Source organism: Mercenaria mercenaria, chromosome 9, assembly GCF_021730395.1.
Source record: "Mercenaria mercenaria strain notata chromosome 9, MADL_Memer_1, whole genome shotgun sequence".
In the NCBI taxonomy this organism is placed as follows: Eukaryota; Metazoa; Mollusca; class Bivalvia; order Venerida; family Veneridae; genus Mercenaria; species Mercenaria mercenaria.
The window spans coordinates 55,130,068-55,148,375 of record NC_069369.1 but is presented as its reverse complement, the minus strand read 5'-3'; the positions used below and the strand labels follow the sequence as shown (position 1 = coordinate 55,148,375).

At 33.2% G+C, this 18,308-nt stretch overlaps 1 protein-coding gene across 11 annotated transcripts in view; it reads left to right on the top strand.

Moving 5' to 3' along the window:
- The window catches only part of LOC123547155 (Kv channel-interacting protein 4-like), a 548,972-nt gene that overhangs the window by 242,866 nt on the left and 287,798 nt on the right, over nt 1-18,308 (top strand). Inside the window, exon 1 of one of the 11 annotated variants that reach the window (XM_053551423.1) lies at nt 3,647-3,884. The exons of 9 other annotated variants lie outside the window; for them this stretch is intronic. In XM_053551423.1, coding sequence (XP_053407398.1) covers nt 3,797-3,884 — 88 coding nt within the window. In that variant the 5' untranslated portion in view covers nt 3,647-3,796. Of the gene's footprint in view, nt 1-3,646; nt 3,885-9,789; nt 9,806-18,308 lie in introns of those variants that run through there. One more of the 11 variants, XM_053551427.1, reaches the window with a different exon arrangement.

Below are 18,308 nucleotides of genomic sequence, written 5' to 3'. Positions count from 1 at the left end.
GAGTCATAACCTATCATCATATGGGAAGAGCCTTAACCTATCATCTTATGGGAAGAGCCATAATCTATCATCTTATGGGGAAACGAACATTAAGGTTATTAAGTAGTCTTTGTCTTGCCTTGATTCTGCCACTCTATATTCTGTTTATCATACCTTTGAAAATATCAACTGATTAAAATTACTATATGTATGGGTGGACGGATAGCGCAGTGGTGTGCACACTGGCCTTCCAATCCTGAGGTCGGGGGATCCCCGGCGGCTACTCGGGAATTTTCAGAAACCTTTTCAGTGTTTCCCACCCAACTAGAGGTGTACTGGTCAGGAACCCAGGCAATCCTTGCGTGTATCAGTGCTATACACTGGGCACGTTAAAGAACCAGGCTGTCTATTCGCAACGAGCTAGGCTATGTTAGCCGGACAAGACTGTATCTGATTTCTGATCTCCCTGTCGTTGGGGCTTTGTCTCACTCTGTCCCTCTGGTCAGATCGCTCTGTGTCTGTACTAGTAGAGGATGAATTATGCGCCCTGTGTGGCTGCATTTGAACTATGTAAAGCGCCTTTGAACGTGAAATTGATCATGAAAAGGGCGCTTTATAAATCTGGTATTATGATAATAATGATAATGATATGTGTGTTCAGGAAACATATACGTTGAAATCGAGCGTGGACAGTCAAGCATCAAAAGCAATAGAATATCACCCATTTGAATTAGTTGAGTGAAGTCAGTGTAGAGTTTCGCTTACGTCGGTACAGAAGAACGTGTTGGTGTTGCATATTTCATAACCTAATATTTAAAGACTCTGTTAAACCGATTCTACAAAAGTTAGTTGTATTCTACGTTCTAACGAATATACTTATAGATTTTATTTGTGACATAAATTATTGAATGTGGGAGGTAAATTAAATGACGGTTTGATTCTAAATTAACAGCGAGAACATATTTAAGACTCTGTCAACCGATTCTACAAAATTAGTTGTTTTCTAATTCTAACGAATATTCTTAGTATTTTATTTGTGACATAAATTATTGGAATGTGGGTAAATTAAATGACGTTTATCTTAATATTAACAGCGAGAAACATATTAAAGACTCTGTTAAACCGATTCTACAAAAGTTAGTTGTATTCTACGTTCTAACGAATATTCTATAGATTTTATTTGTGACATAAATTATTGAATGTGTGAGGTAAATTAATGACGGTTTGATTCTAAATTAACAGCGAAACATATTTAAAGAACTCTGTACAACCGATTCTACAAAAAGGTAGTTGATTCTACGTTCTAACGAATATTCTTTAGATTTTATTTGTGACATAAATTATTGAATGTGGGACGTAAATTAATGACGGTTTGATTCAAATTAACAGCGAAAATATTAAAGACTTGTCAAAAACCGATTTACAAAAGTTAGTAGTATTCTACGTTCTAACGAATATTCTTATAGATTTATTTGTGACATAAATTATTGAATGTGAGGTAAATTAAATGACGGTTTGATTCAAAATTAACAGCGAGAACTATTTAAAGACTCTGTCAAACCGATTCTACAAAGTAGTTGTGTATCTAAAGTTCATACGAATATTCTTATAGATTTTATTGTGACATAAATTTTGATTGGAGGTAAATTAAATGACGGTTTGATTCAAAATTAACAGCGAGAACATATTTAAAGACTCTGTCAAACGATTCTCAAATAGTTAGTTGTATTCTACGTTCTATACGAATATTACTTATAGATTTTATTGTGACATAAATTATTGAATGTGGAGTAAATTAAATGACGGTTTGATTCAAAATTACAGCGGAAACATATTTAAAGATCTGTCAAACCGATTCTACAAAAAGGTAGTTGTATTCTACGTTCTAACGAATATACTATAGATTTTATTTGTGACATAAAATTATTGAATGCGGGAGGTACATTAATGCGGTTTGATTCTAAATTACAGCGAGAAACTATTTAAAGGACCTGTCAAACCGGTTCTACAAAAGGTGTTGGTATTCTACGTCTAACGATATTCTTATAGATTTTATTGTGACATAAATTATTGATGTGGAGGTAAATTAAATGACGGTTTGATTCTAAATTAACAGCGAGAACATATTTAAAGACTCTGTCAAACCGATTCTACAAAAGTTAGTTGTATTCTACGTTCTAACGAATATTCTTATAGATTTTATTTGTGACATAAATTATTGAATGTGGGAGGTAAATTAAATGACGGTTTGATTCTAAATTAACAGCGAGAACATATTTAAAGACTCTGTCAAACCGATTCTACAAAAAGGTAGTTGTATTCTACGTTCTAACGAATATACTTATAGATTTTATTTGTGACATAAATTATTGAATGTGGGAGGTAAATTAAATGACTGTTTGATTCAAAATTAACAGCGAGAACATATTTAAAGACTGTCAAACCGATTCTACAAAAAGGTAGTTGTATTCTACGTTCTAACGAATATACTTATAGATTTTATTTGTGACATAAATTATTGAATGTGGGAGGTAAATTAAATGACTGTTTGATTCAAAATTAACAGCGAGAACATATTTAAAGACTGTCAAACCGATTCTACAAAAAGGTAGTTGTATTCTACGTTCTAACGAATATTCTTATAGATTTTATTTGTGACATAAATTATTGAATGTGTGAGGTAAATTAAATGACGGTTTGATTCAAAATTAACAACGAGATTTGTGCGTTTAGACGTGTATAAACCATATTGAAACTTCCTTCTAATACACGAATCGCACTTTGTCTAGCTAATTTTAGCTGATTGACAAGAAGTCCTTATATGGTCTATTCTCGTCTATATTCATAAAAATAGCATTTAATCCTTATATCCACACTTATTACAGCCAGAAACACCCACCTAGTACGTTAAATTGTAAATTCCTTTAAGAAGATAACGTTTATTTTCGTTTTCTAAATACGACTGGTAGTCAGCTTTCACATAAAATGAACTTACTTTCAGGCTTTCATTGCCCTTTAAGTCTTTCGCTACATCTGTCCGTTTCATAATACTGATACCACTTGGAACAAGTGAACAAATTGAATGTTAAACTTTCTTAATGAAGCAGGATGCATTTCCTTGTACTATATATTCACTTTAAATCTTTGCACAAATGTTATAGATCTTATTAAATTTGAAATGCATACAATATTTCAGAATTCTTCATTGCTTAAAGTAACTGTAACTTTTAAGAAACAATAGATACCATAAATTATGCTTTTAATATGCATATAAAGCAAAATATACGAAGATATATAAAAATAACGTGTATTATAAGTGTTGTCTAGCAAGATCATAGCGAAACTTTACAAACAGCTTCCAGCAGCCATATTTTATATTGATATATTAAATAAACTTCCATTAGATTTAGTATATTTAAGTATCGACGTTTTATAAAGTAAATGTAAACAGAGTGTAAAATGTTATACCTAGTATATTTATTATACTAATTGAACGAAATCCAACGCCGATAGCATTGCATTTGAAGGAAATTATTCTCTTGTGTCCTACAAATAAAAGTCGATAGAAGTACGAGCGGTGTACTGAACTATACAGTACGGTATGAAACAAGATTTCGTATTGAGTTTTAATGTTACATTCTGTTTGCAACAATGTTTTCTAATATTAGCAGATCAACATACCAGAAAGGGAACATACTTTTGCTAAAGGCAGTACTATGCAGTTCAAATAATTGGATGTAAATTATTATAAAGTGTGTATATGAAATAATGGAGTTTTATCAGTTGTATAATATTAATTAAATCATTGTGAACATTTATGCTGGATATATATATAAATATCGACTATAAAAGGGAACATATTGTTTTAAATACAAGATTTATCATCATTTCTTCATACATATCTAGTAAGTATTTATTATGCTATAGATTGTTCAACACACTGTTTCGCAAATCGATTATAACCATCCAATTCATCATAGATCTAGGCCAGAAAAGCAATTTTCTAAGCAGGAAAGTGCATTCATCACAAGAACTGCATTTTTCATTTGAGCCGTGCCATGAGAAAATCAACATAGTGGCTTTGCGACCAGCATGGATCCAGACCAGCCTGCGCATCCGCGCAGTCTGGTCAGGACCTATGCTATTCGCTAACAGTTTCTCTAATGGCAATAGACTTTGAAAGCGAACAGCATGGATCCTGACCATACTGCGCGGATGCGCAGGCTGGTCTGGATCCATGCTGGTCGCAAACCCACTATGTTGGTTTTCTCATGGCGCGGCTCATTTACTGTTACTTTGCTTTCTGTGTTAGTGTAATACAGATAAGAAGTGACGACACTTTGATATATTACGTAAATTAAGGTAGAATGTATTATTTTTATCATAAACCGTCTGATCAGTAAGATACCAACATTGTCAACTAGGTTTTTTGTGAATACTGTCTAATAACAATAGCTTATTGTTCTCCTTCCGTAAAATGGATGTAATGGCGACAAATTGAAATGCTTTATCAAATAGCGTTCAATCATTTTTTTATTAACTTGCTCATTAATTGAATTATTCGTTATTGTATGCACACACGCAGCTTAATTAAATGCATTTACACATATATAGTGTTAATGGAAGAGAACTTGCTATTTACCATAACTTCCTCGGTCTTCGTGGGTTTATTTTGTCAAATAGACATAACTTGCTGTCTTAGAATTCAACAAAAGGGTTTCATGTCATGGAAAAAAACAGCTATGGCCACATTAATGTCTGTCCAGTTATAGCACGAATACAAAACTGCAAATATAAGTCATAAGTATTTTTAATGCATCACCATCTTCCAACAATTCATTTTAAATAACTCCTCAAGTCTTAATTTCTGAACTTGATTAGAATTCAAGAGGGAATAGTGCAGCTGTCAGTCTTATTGTAAGTGAACAATCGTCAGAAATTTCCATTTAGGTAACACAGCATGCGTTTATTAATAGATTCTCGACTTAACGGCCTACAAGTAAATAAATCAAGAGCTTAACATAATAATGGAGCGCCTACAAGAAACAAAATAGCTTCTGCTTGGCACATATGCCTTGTGCCAATTTTTTGTTATACTTCATTCTTAGAGAATATATAATGCTTGCCATATAAAATGTTATTTTTAAATTAATATATTATATAATACGCACGTGGATCGTGTATTTTTCTTGAACTTTCTTTCAAACGATTGTATAAGCAACTCTTTTAAACGGAACTTACGTCTAGATTTCACATGTTAAAACATGAAGTTTCAATAATTTCTACAGTGCACTTACATATACAAGAACTAAACATGTTTTTGTATATAAACACTATTGCATGTCATATTAAATGTAGTACACATTCTAGAAATGTGTACATAGCCACAGTATGAATTTGTTCTACACATAAAAAGCAGTTGTTTTAACAAACGAATGTTACTGCATAGCAATAATTTGAAAAAGCAGCTTTACTTTTTAGTTTTTTTATATTTAGATGTGTTGTTACATTAAATCGGATTTTCTACCTTTAAAATTAATAAGTATTACAATATTTTAGTGACAAGTGCGCTAAGCATATCTGCAGGTTAACCGATAAACAGTTAACGTGAATAAGAACAGCAAATATATAAAAGTATTGGTACGAATTAAGTGAATACAATATATGAGCCGCGCCATGAGAAAACCAACATAGTGCGTTTGCGACCAGCATGGATCCAGACCAGCCTGTGCATCCGCGCAGTCTGGTCAGGATCCACGCTGTTCGCTAACAGTTTTTCTAATTGCAATAGACTTTGAAAGCGAACAGCATGGATCCTGGCCAGACTGCGCGGATGCGCAGGCTGGTCTGGATCCATGCTGGTCGCAAATGCACATGTTGGTTTCCTCATGGCGCGGCTCATATAACTTTGGAAACATATAACACAACCAGACAAAACAATAACATTCTCGATTTGATATAATCTGTCCATTATAGGTACAGTTCTGTGCTCTAAGCCAAATACCTCTTAGTATCGAAACTCTATTACACAAGTACTGAATGGAATCCCTGATCTCAAAATGACCAGATAACATAAGAACAGAAAGTCAACGTAAGGGAGCCTTTTTACCATTGCCACACAGCACTTAAAGACCTAGGCATGCCAGTTATAAAAATCTGAAAGGAGAACATTTTGAAAGCAAGCATGCAAAATAATAGCAGGTTCCGTTTGACTGCGTCTAGTTATAGAAGGCAACGAAATTTGCAACACTCTATTTAAGTTACAGTTCTGATCAGCTGATGCAAATGAATGTTGAATTAACCAAAATATTTAGATAATAACTGTATGCAGGCTTCAGACACCTACTATTTTATTTTTATGATATGTCAATTTACGTGGTGGTGACTGAACGGCATGGGTCAGGAAGACTACTTGACATTCTGTAATCGGTCAGACCTTTTGGAATTTCAACAGAAATTAAAACAATGTGCTATTACACACGAATAGTAAGTTAATATCTATAAATAAGCTAGCTAGGGCTGCATACAATTTTAGAAATCATTTTCAATATATAATGCTAAGCCAGTCATTGACATTTTACAAATTTAAAAACATTGAATTTCGTCTAGTTTACATAATTCAAGACATTCGTTATATTTCTCGCGGGTTCGTTTTTGGTACTTCTTGTAACAGCTACTTCGGTATTGAATGTCAAATAAGTGTAATTTGTGTCTGACTGTCGAAACAATTTAGACAGGAAACAACATCTATCACTTCTAACACATTAAATTATTTTGTTACAAAACTTTATCCCAGAAAATTAGTAATGAAGTGTGTGTGTTTGTGTGTTGTTACAAATGGTAATGTCCCAGAAATGGTTTCGCTTTAATCATTTAGATGCAGGAGTTTCAACTCACAGTTATAGTTTCAAAAGTATCAACAAAGGAAAACAACTTATACATTATGCGATGAAAATATGTGATACAGAAGCTCCTATCATAACGCTGGGTCGAAAAATAATTTCAGTGTTCCTTTTTTTTTTTTTTTTTTTTGATTCGGTACTTCCTTAACATTTGCTTTGCAAGTTGTAAATTTACTAGTTTATAAATATTCTTCAAATTATGGTTTGTAGCATTTCATAAACTGCAGTTACAAGTTAGTGCAAAATTGATAAAATATTGGGTTCTTAATCATTTCTTGCTGCTATCATTAAACCATTGAGAGGCAGAGCTACATTGGACTTAATACGGTCAGTTTGTTTTCTACGTCTGACATACAATACCTTTACCTTTGCATTAACCAATGGCCTAAGTAGTTTAAACAAGCTGCAAAGTTTTTTTATTGAAACGTAGAAATATACGTATATGCTTATACTATACTATCTGAATATAAAATATCAGCGTAACCATAAAATGTTCCTTTGAAAGTATTTTGCGAACATGAAAATCCAGATATTTCCCAGAATGAACCGATTGACTGTCATTTTCGTCTGTTACTTCGTCCGGTATGCATGTTAAAAGACACATTTCTCAGACTAGATTTATCCTATCAAAGTAATGTTTCAGAACAGAAAGAAAAGGTTAATCATGGTTATTAGAGATATTACCATCTAGGTAACTGTTTATTAAATGATCTACTTTATCTTTCCAAAATTGAAAAAAACAGTATTCATTTTGTCTTTTTGGTAAAACGAATATGACATTGTACAAAGCGTATGTAAATGAGTCGTGTGAACATGTACACTTATATGGTGCTACGACAACTCGCTTTAATCATGTTTTGTTACCTCGAAGTAAAATCACACGGAATTTAAGACATCAAATTCATCACTGTATAAGACTATAGGGCACGCAGGTGGGAGTATTTTTTCTGATTATGGTATATGCGTATTATGATACGTTATTGTTTGTCATTAAAGGTGGTTTATTCATCTCCAGGGATGTAAATAATGATATATTTCCATCCAAAACTATAAAGTATCACTCAACGCCGACATTTTAACGGGCAACACAATTTTAAAAGATGATTTCAGGATAAGCCAATGTAACCGTGCAATTTTGACATGCCATGGGATGATACATAGAGAAAGCTTTAAATTTTAAGAAGTTTTTTTCTCTCAAAAAATGCAGTTGAACACAAGCAGATTCGAGGTCTCAGGAATGTAGAAAATCTTCCGTTACTGTATTTGAATAATATGTCATATAAAAATTCAAATGTAATAGTACATATGAGCCGTGCCATGGGAAAACCAACATAGTGGGTATGCGACCAGCATGGATCCAGACCAGCCTGCGCATCCGCGCATTCTGGTCAGGATCCATGCTGTTCACTAACAGTTTCTCCAATTCCAATAGGCTTTAAAAGCGAACAGCATGGATCCTGACCAGACTGCGCGGATGCGCAGGCTGGTCTGGATCCATACTGGTCGCACACCCACTATATTGGTTTTCCCATGGCACGGCTCATATATAATCATAACGAATTATGTCCGTCACAGTATTAGATTAAACTGTCAATTAAAATCCAAAACCCTGCATCAGCAGGTATATTAATTTCTCAACCGTATTACACTACTCAGTCATGTAAACACTCAGCTTTTTAAGAAGATTTTTTTTACACTGCAGTCGAAAACATGTAGATTCAATGTCTTAGGGATAAAGCCCAGAAAAGAAAGTTTTCTTGTTGATTTTACTCTTCAACCAGTTTTCGACTATAATGTACGATTTGAGTTTTTACACGACTTAGTAGTGTAATACAATTGATAACTTATTCTGCCTGTTGATGTAGGGTTTTGGATTTTAAATGACTGTTTACTCTAATACATTGACGGACGTTATTCGTCATATTCATATATCATTTGAATTTTTATATGGCAGATTACTGTAATACAGTAATGGACGTTTTTCTACATGTTTATGTAAGATTTGACTGTTTATGTGACCGATCCAATACAGCAGTAAAAATTGTTCCAAATGTTCGTATGAAGGATTTTAGTTTTTATACATATAAGATTTAATAGTCTATTGCAGCAGAGGAAATTATTCTACATGCTTGAGTAAATTTTGAGTTTTCATATAACTGATTTGTCTAATGTAATAGCGGTGGTTATTCTGCATGTTTGTGAAGGATTTGAGCTAGTCCAATACATAAGCGGAAGTTATTTTACACATGTTGATGCAGGATTTTAAATTTTATGTGACTGATTAGTCTATTACAGTGGCGGAAGTTATTTTACACATGTTGATGTAGGATTTTGGATTTTATATGACTGATTAGTCTATTACAGTGGCGGAAGTTATTTTACACATGTTGATGTAGGATTTTGGATTTTATATGACTGATTAGTCTATTACAGTGGCGGAAGTTATTCTTCATGTTGGCGTATGTTATCCTCATAAACGGTATATGCAATGAAAAAAAATCCAAATGATGTTTTCCTTCCTGTGCACATTTTTTGGCATTTTCAGTATCGGCGCTTTTTTCAAAGAATATTCGAATATAAAGTAAACGTGATTTTTCGATAGAAGTATATACAATATTGTACCCAGTCTATACTTAGTAGTACTTTATTGAACTGAGCTTTGATGCACCGATTTCTTCCAATATTAACAGATCGACAACACATTTTATAGGAACCATACCTAAGAATGAAGGAATATGGTTTTTAGTTACAGATATGAGGATATAAAGTGTGGAGCAGAGCATACAGATATAGTGGAGTTATGTCCTATGTGTAATAGTTGGTCAGTTATTGTGATCATGTGTGTTGGATAAATAAATATCAACTAGACATAGGGAAATATCATTTCAAATACAAGTTGTCTCAGCCATCTTTATACAAATCTAGTGAGTATCTATTCTGTTGTAGATTTTCATACACTGTTGCACCATCGATTGTAATTTTCCAATACATCATAAGGCCACAAAGAAATTTTCTAAGCAGGAAAGCACGTTTATCACAAGGCGCGCATTTATTTTGTCTGAAATACTGTTAATGATTTTTTGCAATTTAATTAAATTAATTAATTCCTTGGTAAGGGAGGTTCAGATAAAGAACGATGGTAGATAACATCTTCTTGATTATAAATGCATTTCTCGACAAGCGTTAACATTTTTTACCAAAGTGTATATCACTAAAACATTGTAAACACTTATATCCATGTACCTGAATCATTCAGGTTATCGGTTATAGAAGGAATTGATATCAGACATTGCAGCTTCTAGCGATTAGCGTTTAAGTCAAATTATTCATTACTGGTCTATATGTATATATTTAATAAATGATATTACATTGCGTAAAACATAGTGAATGAAAGAGAACTTGCTTTGTTATCTGTTATATATGCACATACAATTCTGTATCAGAATGTAAATGCAGTGTTTCTTGTATCGGAACAGATCGGTATGACCAAGTGTTTTTCACTGAAATATCACGTCAAAACCTCTCACTTGAAATAACTCCCAAACTTGCATGTTTATTACTTTGACTAAGCATTCAGTAGTTAATTGTGCAACCGAGAGTGATATTATTGTTGAAGAATATTCCTAAATTTCCATTTAGATTATCATAGTACGTGCAAACAAAAAAAGATGTCAGACTTTACATCTGAGGAGAATATAAATCAAGCGCTTGACATAATAATCGAAATCCTCCACGATAAATGTTTTCATCATTTTCTATTCTGAAAATGGCGTCCCGCTGCACGCAAATTGTAGTTAACATTTGTTCTTGTTCGTCTTAAATATAAATAGTATATTTTTGAGGCCCATTTCGGGCATGGGCGGGCACCTAGGTAGAACTATCGACCTCCTGTAAGCAAGCTTGGTGACTAATACTGCTTAAGCCGGTGCTAGGGGGCGTGGGCAGTGTTGCATTTTCCATTACTGCTCATGAACAGACTCAATCAAACCGAGTCTGCAATTTTCACTGTTTGCATTATTTTCGGTGCTTCCGAGGGATCTACTTTCCAGATTTTATTTCTCACATGAAGATTTTTACACCCCTAGCGATGTTTCAAACGGCAAGAGATTCGAAGTCAGCGACTTTAACCATTCTATCACGGAGGCCCCACGTCATGAAATCGTGTTAGCTATGAGAAATTGATACAATCGTTTATAAAATGTTGACAGTGAATTATCAAAATATATTTTGCACAAGAATAAATGAATAAGCTTTCTTTGATACGAACCTATACAATAGAATGTCTTCAATTAGGTTGAAATTCATGAAAGGATATACAATATAAAGAAAATGTGTTTGTTGTAGATGTAAGATCAAAATACATTTCACTCCTGAACACAATGTCGTATTTTATTCGTGGCTGTGTAGTTTGTGAAATAAAGCATTTGGTATTCTCTCCATAAAAGATATTTAGATCTTTCACTGAAATCAATGCCAATTTGTTGTATTTTATATTCAGTGCCCATGAAGTCCAAAATGTTTATCACTCATCTCAAATGGAATTGCATAAAGCCTGTGATGTTCGTGATCTTTCAGTCGAGAAGACATTTATTTTCCAATATCATAAAAACAACAATTCCAACATCTTTTTTTGTATTAGAATTGGTAACATGTTCTGAAAATGCTTCCAGAATTACGATATTATACACAGTACCGTCTCTTCTGTCCGAAAAAGCGATGTCAAGGGAGAAATATTTAGATATTTACGTATAATCACTACTTAAACTTTTTAATAGTTTATTGGCACATTCAATTTCTACACGGGCACGCATTTAGTAAATATAATTGTTTTGCTTTGTTTTTAAAAAACAACAATACAATGTAAATTGGAGAATTTGCTTTTAAATCTGCTACACAACATTCTTTGCACACTGCTTATTATCATTCTAAATACATGCGTGACGTGAAATATTTCCAAACCTAGTGACAAAACGTATGCAACTGAAGAAGAAGAACTACAGCGTGTAACGAGGAAACAAATTATCTAGTTAACGGTAGATAACACATGCACACATTCAAATAAATATGCCATAACAAAATTATTATTTTGGATTAATTACCACCCTCAGATAATTTTTTCTAAATTAACTGTATGTACACTTCCTTTTTCCATCTTAAGGAAAAAATAAGAATATCTCAGCTGAAGAACTACAGCTGTACAGGAACAATTATCTAGTTACGGTATACACATGCACACATTCAAATAAATATGCCATAACAAAATTATTATTTTGGATTAATTACCACCCTCAGATAATTTTTTCTAAATTAACTGTATGTACACTTCCTTTTTCCATCTTTAAGGAAAAAATAAGGAATATCTTAGCTGATAGTCTTTGAATCATTTTAACATATTCATAAAAAGTATATTCCATCTAGATCAAATATCAGCATTTATAAATAGAGGCTAGACATTTTGACTGCGGTGAATATCAATCAAGCGCTTGACAGAATAATCGAAATACTACAAGAATATTTACATGATATATTGACTTAATCATGAACACGTCTTTCCAGGCTTCACATAATATATAGGTTGTATTACAACAAAGTTTTACGTCAAAATTATATAACCGATGCTGCCTTTAAAAGCATTCTGTACAACATGTCATTTGTTTGAGTCATACACGCCCAGGATTTTTTCAGTAATTCTCGTGGCAAAATCAAAAGCTCGTTATGGATAATTTAACAGTTGTGTAAGATATGTATCACTCTTGTGAATTAAGTATTGTCAAAACAGACATTTTTTTGTGAATATGTAGAAATGTTTTCCTTTAAATATTCACAGTAAATATTGCCCCAATATGAAGATTATTTCGTCACTTTCTAGGATTTTAAAACGGCTGCAATAATTCGAACATCCACTCAAATGCGAGCGGAGAATGCATTTACTTCCAAGAAAACATTCAAGAAAATAACTTTAAAAAAAGAATTAATCAACCAAATACCGACACGTCTCTTACAAATTGGTATCTTCATTGATATCGCACGTCATACATTTTGGCAATATTTTCGGAATTTTCTAATTTTCCTAATAAAAATTCATACACTAGAAAAAATTGAGCAATTTCATTGATAATTTTTCCAAAGTGATACAGTCCGCAGAAGAGAAAATGAAACATATAAAGATAGTTCGAAAAGAAATGTATCCGCACTAAGAGGCATTGCAAATTTGTAGATGAGATATTTTGTCGATTGACAGGATGGAATAAGCGGGGCATGAGGGAGGGGAGGGTGGTGGAAGAATCGTCATAATCAGTTCTGACTATTGAATTCGAAGGCATGTATGAATTAGTATAAACAAATATGTGTACATGTCATAGAATCGAACTAGTATCCATTCTGAAAGGCAATGTAAGATGTATTTAAAAATAGTCTTGATATGTCTCATGGGATAGTTGCCATCGTTAGTAACTGCTAGAAATGGTTTAAAGGTCATTTAAAAACAACTGATGTTTGGAAGTTAGAACGACTTAAAATAAGAATGAATTGTACCTCATTAAAATCTCAATCCGGAGGTCGTAGGTTCGACCCCAATTTGCTCACGACCATGACTTCTCATATGACACCAGTACTAGCTTTTCCATGAAGCAGACTCAAGGATGGTTCTAATATGCTTTAAGCACACTCGAGCTTAAATGGATTAGTATAAGCTAAAAATCTGTTTTGTTACAGTAGTGTCTTCATGGGTTTGATTTTTGTTCAGATTCGTATGACTTTTTAATAGTTTGTGCATTTTAAATGTTTACACACAGCTACTTTTGAACAATTGTTACTGATATTTGTAACTACACGAATATAAAAGCAGGTGAAAAGCGATAATCCCAGACATATGAAGATGCAACTCGACATACTTGTCACCGGTTTATCAAATGTACGTAGTTCTCTGTTCCGAACGCTTAACATGACATGCTTCATAAATTGCTTGCCCGAATAAATAAACTATAGGTTGTCCGGTACTTTATTATCTTTATACAGCCAAGCGTGTTACCATTAGACCACTGGGCCACCTTCATATCATTGAAACAGAAACAACAGAACTGTTATTCATACCCGAGTCTATAGGCTCAGTTGAGCTGAATTAGAATGTGCGCGAAGTAGATAGAATTCAATGACATCTTTACATTCCCAGTTTTACGCAGAAGAACGTCTTTCCTGTATATTATTCCGTCTGGCTGGTTAATTTGTTTACTGTAACGGAGTTTCCTTTAAATTAAGTTTATAAAAATGAGAAGAAACAAGTTAATCCAATTGTTCGGACACATGACCATTTAGTTATGTTTTACTTACTTCTTCATCCAAAAATAGAAAACCAGGATAATCAAATCAACTGTGCTGCCATCTCGGACAAATAATGGTTGGAGGAACTTTCCCGATGTTTAAAAATCAGTAAATAACAATTTTGTATGTTATGTAATGGGGACAGTTACTGTCGAATAATATGAAGCGTTTAACAGTAAAATGAATGTCCAGTTTATTCATTGGGCTGATAAATCATTACAAGTTTCGTCCTAATAATTTTCATTTCTGGATCCCGCTCCAGTTCAAGGGATACAGTGTTCCCACCTCTATGTCCGTCTGTTAGTCTTTGTGTCGTTTTCTTCAACTGTCAGATTGAGTTTACTGAAATGTAAGACATCAATTGAAATGTGTTCTTGGTAACAATGCCCTTTTGCCAATAATCAAATTCGTTAGTTTACAAAACTGGTGGCATTTTTGAAATGGACCGAGATCGTAAAGTGAATAACAGTGTATGTCGTGATTGCATTGTTAAAGTGACTGATGTTCGATATGTTCCTGTTAAGGTTTATTTGCTAAAGTATAATTGATATTTGTTCAGTCAAACATGAATTTCATTATGCCTTATTAATGCATTAGGATATCATCTTTAATTACTACAAATCATATCTAGCTATACTTTGCTTGATCTTTCCAGTATATACCTTAAATGCATTATGCTTCTAGTTAAAATGATAGGATAAAAATATTGCTTGGAGTATATATGAATAACACTCTGGAGGTAATAATATCAGCGTAACAGTGGCTTGTGAAGTGTAAACGATAAAATGATAAATAGTCATGGGGGACTCATTTTCATAGATTTGATAGTTGTGCCAATACACGATATTAAATCCAAACGAACAAGCAAAACTGGCACTCTTTTGTCAGGATAAGTGGAAATCAACGAATTTATATCCCACTTCAGACGAAAACATAGAAGTTTATATGATTGGACAGTATTCTTTTGTGCTGGATAAACAAATACTACCTAGTAAACAGATAGTTCTTGTTTCAAAGACATCAGTTGATCTTCACAAATAATCAGTGCGTTTTTACTATGGGGTAGATTTTCATATATTAGTGTATCAAAGATGTTATAATAACTTATTTAATTCCCTCCCCTTCTCCACCCACCATGTTTGACACCAAAATAGTATTATTTTATTTAGAGAAATATGCCCAATAACGCGTACGCAAATTATAGCAAATAATAGAATCTGCATTTAAACAGTCAAGAGATCATAATGAATAGATCAGTCATAGATCTGTTTTCTGCGATAATAAGGTAAGTGCAAAAACTACCATGTGCCGTTGTCGATATGTGCATAGAAATATTAAGTTGTAACGTGACAACAGAAAATAGAACACTTGCTAATTCACGCATTCCGAATGAGGTTTTGAATATACGTTTTCCAAACAAAGTAATATTCTGGCAATGCACTGGGTATACATCGATTTTAAGATGTGGAAAACGAACGATCAAATTGGAATGAAATGATAATTCTTTGCCTTTAGTTTGACAGGGGTTTATGCAGCTGTCAGTCTTATTATTTCTTCTCAGTTTGATAACCAATAGAATTTGTAAGAAGAATCTTTGGATGCAAAGGCAAATAAAAGCAGCCTCGGTATGATAGCCTTTCCGTACACAGATGTGAGGCATGTTAGATATATAAATCTGAAAGCCTCCGGTGTACATGTACGTTCTTTTTTAATAAAAGATATGTTCTGCAGGTACGGGTACGTGAAAAAAATTCATTTCATTATACAAGTAAGCACATGAGTTGTCAAAATCCAAAATATAGCAAACAATTTTACACGTTCAACTCTACTGGCATGTTTAAACCTGAACATTTACCAGTAGCGAACCGGACACTGTTTTATAGAATTTGATAGAATGTGGTCGTTATTAACATCCAATGGCTACCGTATAATAATTCTGTTGTACAATTCAACACAGTATATTACAAAAAACATTAGAAATCATTAACTTCTCTCAATTAATAATATATTGTAATGACTGTACGTATAAAATCAACAAGTCTGATTACTAGATATATGTGAATTATTTTGATTTCTCGTTAAATGCAATTCTTTATAATATTTCATCTCTGCAGTACCATGTAAAATGTATGTTCATATGTTTTATTGAAAAGCAGGCAAATGCATATGTACTAACAACATTTTTACATGAAATACAAAATGCTTCGCAGAAATGATAGAAGTTATGCTTCGTTACACTTTAACAACTTACTCCAAAACTGGCTTTTCAATCTTCAGCTGTGAACTGGTTTTATTGTGCAATTTTATCTGTGAAATTCATACAAATGCTAAATGACAATGTAGATTTTATTGAAATTTACCTAAAAGCATCGGCCGTTTGATGTTTTAAGAAATATTGAATTGGATTCACTTACAAGAAGGAAAATGTATTCATGGACTATGACACTGTTAAATTTACACACAAACAGAAATATAAAGCGTTTATGCAACGAATTTGAGTAATCAAGCCCTTTCTACTTACTTGCTATTCCGTCTTCGTTTGTTGATAATTCATTTATTTTTTTTTCATAAAGTCTCTTTGAGAAAATATATTAGATTGCTAACACACAAATATTCAACAAATGTTGTCACATGTAAGAACCGCGGTATCTTCAGCCAAATCATGTAACGGTACAAGTCTGAGGGATATTTAGTTCCAAATTGATCCTTATAGTCTATGAGATTATTTTGACCTGATATAAGTGAGAAATGTGCAGACAGCTTACAAACAGTAACATTTTCTATATGTGACTTCTTCGTCTTTGTTTAGTTATTGTCGTTTCTTCTGTACTTTACTCTGTTAATTGAATTATTTATCTAACAATAAAACTGTAATATGTATAAGTAACAAGGCTGTAACTTAATACTGCTGATGTATTTAAAAAGATATGTGTTCGATGGTAGCCATGGCTGACAAATGGCTGACAAATGTTCCCAGAGAAAAGTCCGATTTTTTTTCATATGTGTACCTAATGATATGCCACGGCAACTGGTGCAAATGCTAATTCAAATTATTTATTCAAGGAGATGCCATAAATCGCAAAAGATACAAATCAATAATTGTCAAATAAACCGTGAAAAATACATTGTAGCTAGAGAACTTCATTTGATGTTAGAAATACTCAGTTTGTTGGTTTTATAGGGTTCAGGCTCACATGGATAGAATTTAGAATATTTCGCAAACTTTTCGAGCTTAAGGTGATGGAAGAAGAACCCAGGTTCCCTCCCGGCATTGTTTCAAAGTGGGTAAATCCACCAATCATCCGTTAGCTATTTGGATGGCTTTCCCGCATGTAGAATTCAACATTTCAAATGAGTTTTTGAAACCGCAGTGATGAGGGGCAAGTGACTCAAAATCAGCGATATCATTCACTTTGCAAAAGAGATTCCATAGAAATATTCGAAGGAAATAACATATCAAATTCAAATACTAGAAAAATTAAATTTACTGCGCATCAAAGTCATAGTATGTTAGAATGAGAACTGTAAAACATTCGGCAACGTTCACTGTTAGTCTGGATCCATGCTGGTCGCAAACGCACTTTGCTGGTTTTCTCATGGCGCGGCTCATTTGTTGATTATCTGACTCACCCAGGGTAACCTGAAAGTAGATGTGTGGATGTTCTTTCGTCAAACACATACAGGTATTTTGCAAACTTGTAACGTCACAGATTAATAAACTCTATTTGCGTATGGATCTATTATCTAACATTCCATATGAGTATTTGGTTTAAACAGTATTTTAGTAATCACAATTCATTTACAACATGTACATATATCAAAAAGGCATACAGGATTGAGTAGGAAGCTGAAAGCTTATTTGAAACTCCCTCCTCTGAGTATTTTAAAAGGCTCTGTTTCATTAACAGTGTTTTTCAAAATACATGTGATCAAAACCTTATATTTTGTATTTAGTATATCTGAACCGATTTTCAATCAGTCTATCAAGGGCAGTTGAACAAAATCCATGGCTTCCTCAACATAATACATGTTGGCACAAATGCGTATTATGTATTGCACGTACACTGTTGCATATTTTTTTTCCTATTACGTCTGGATGGTTCCTTC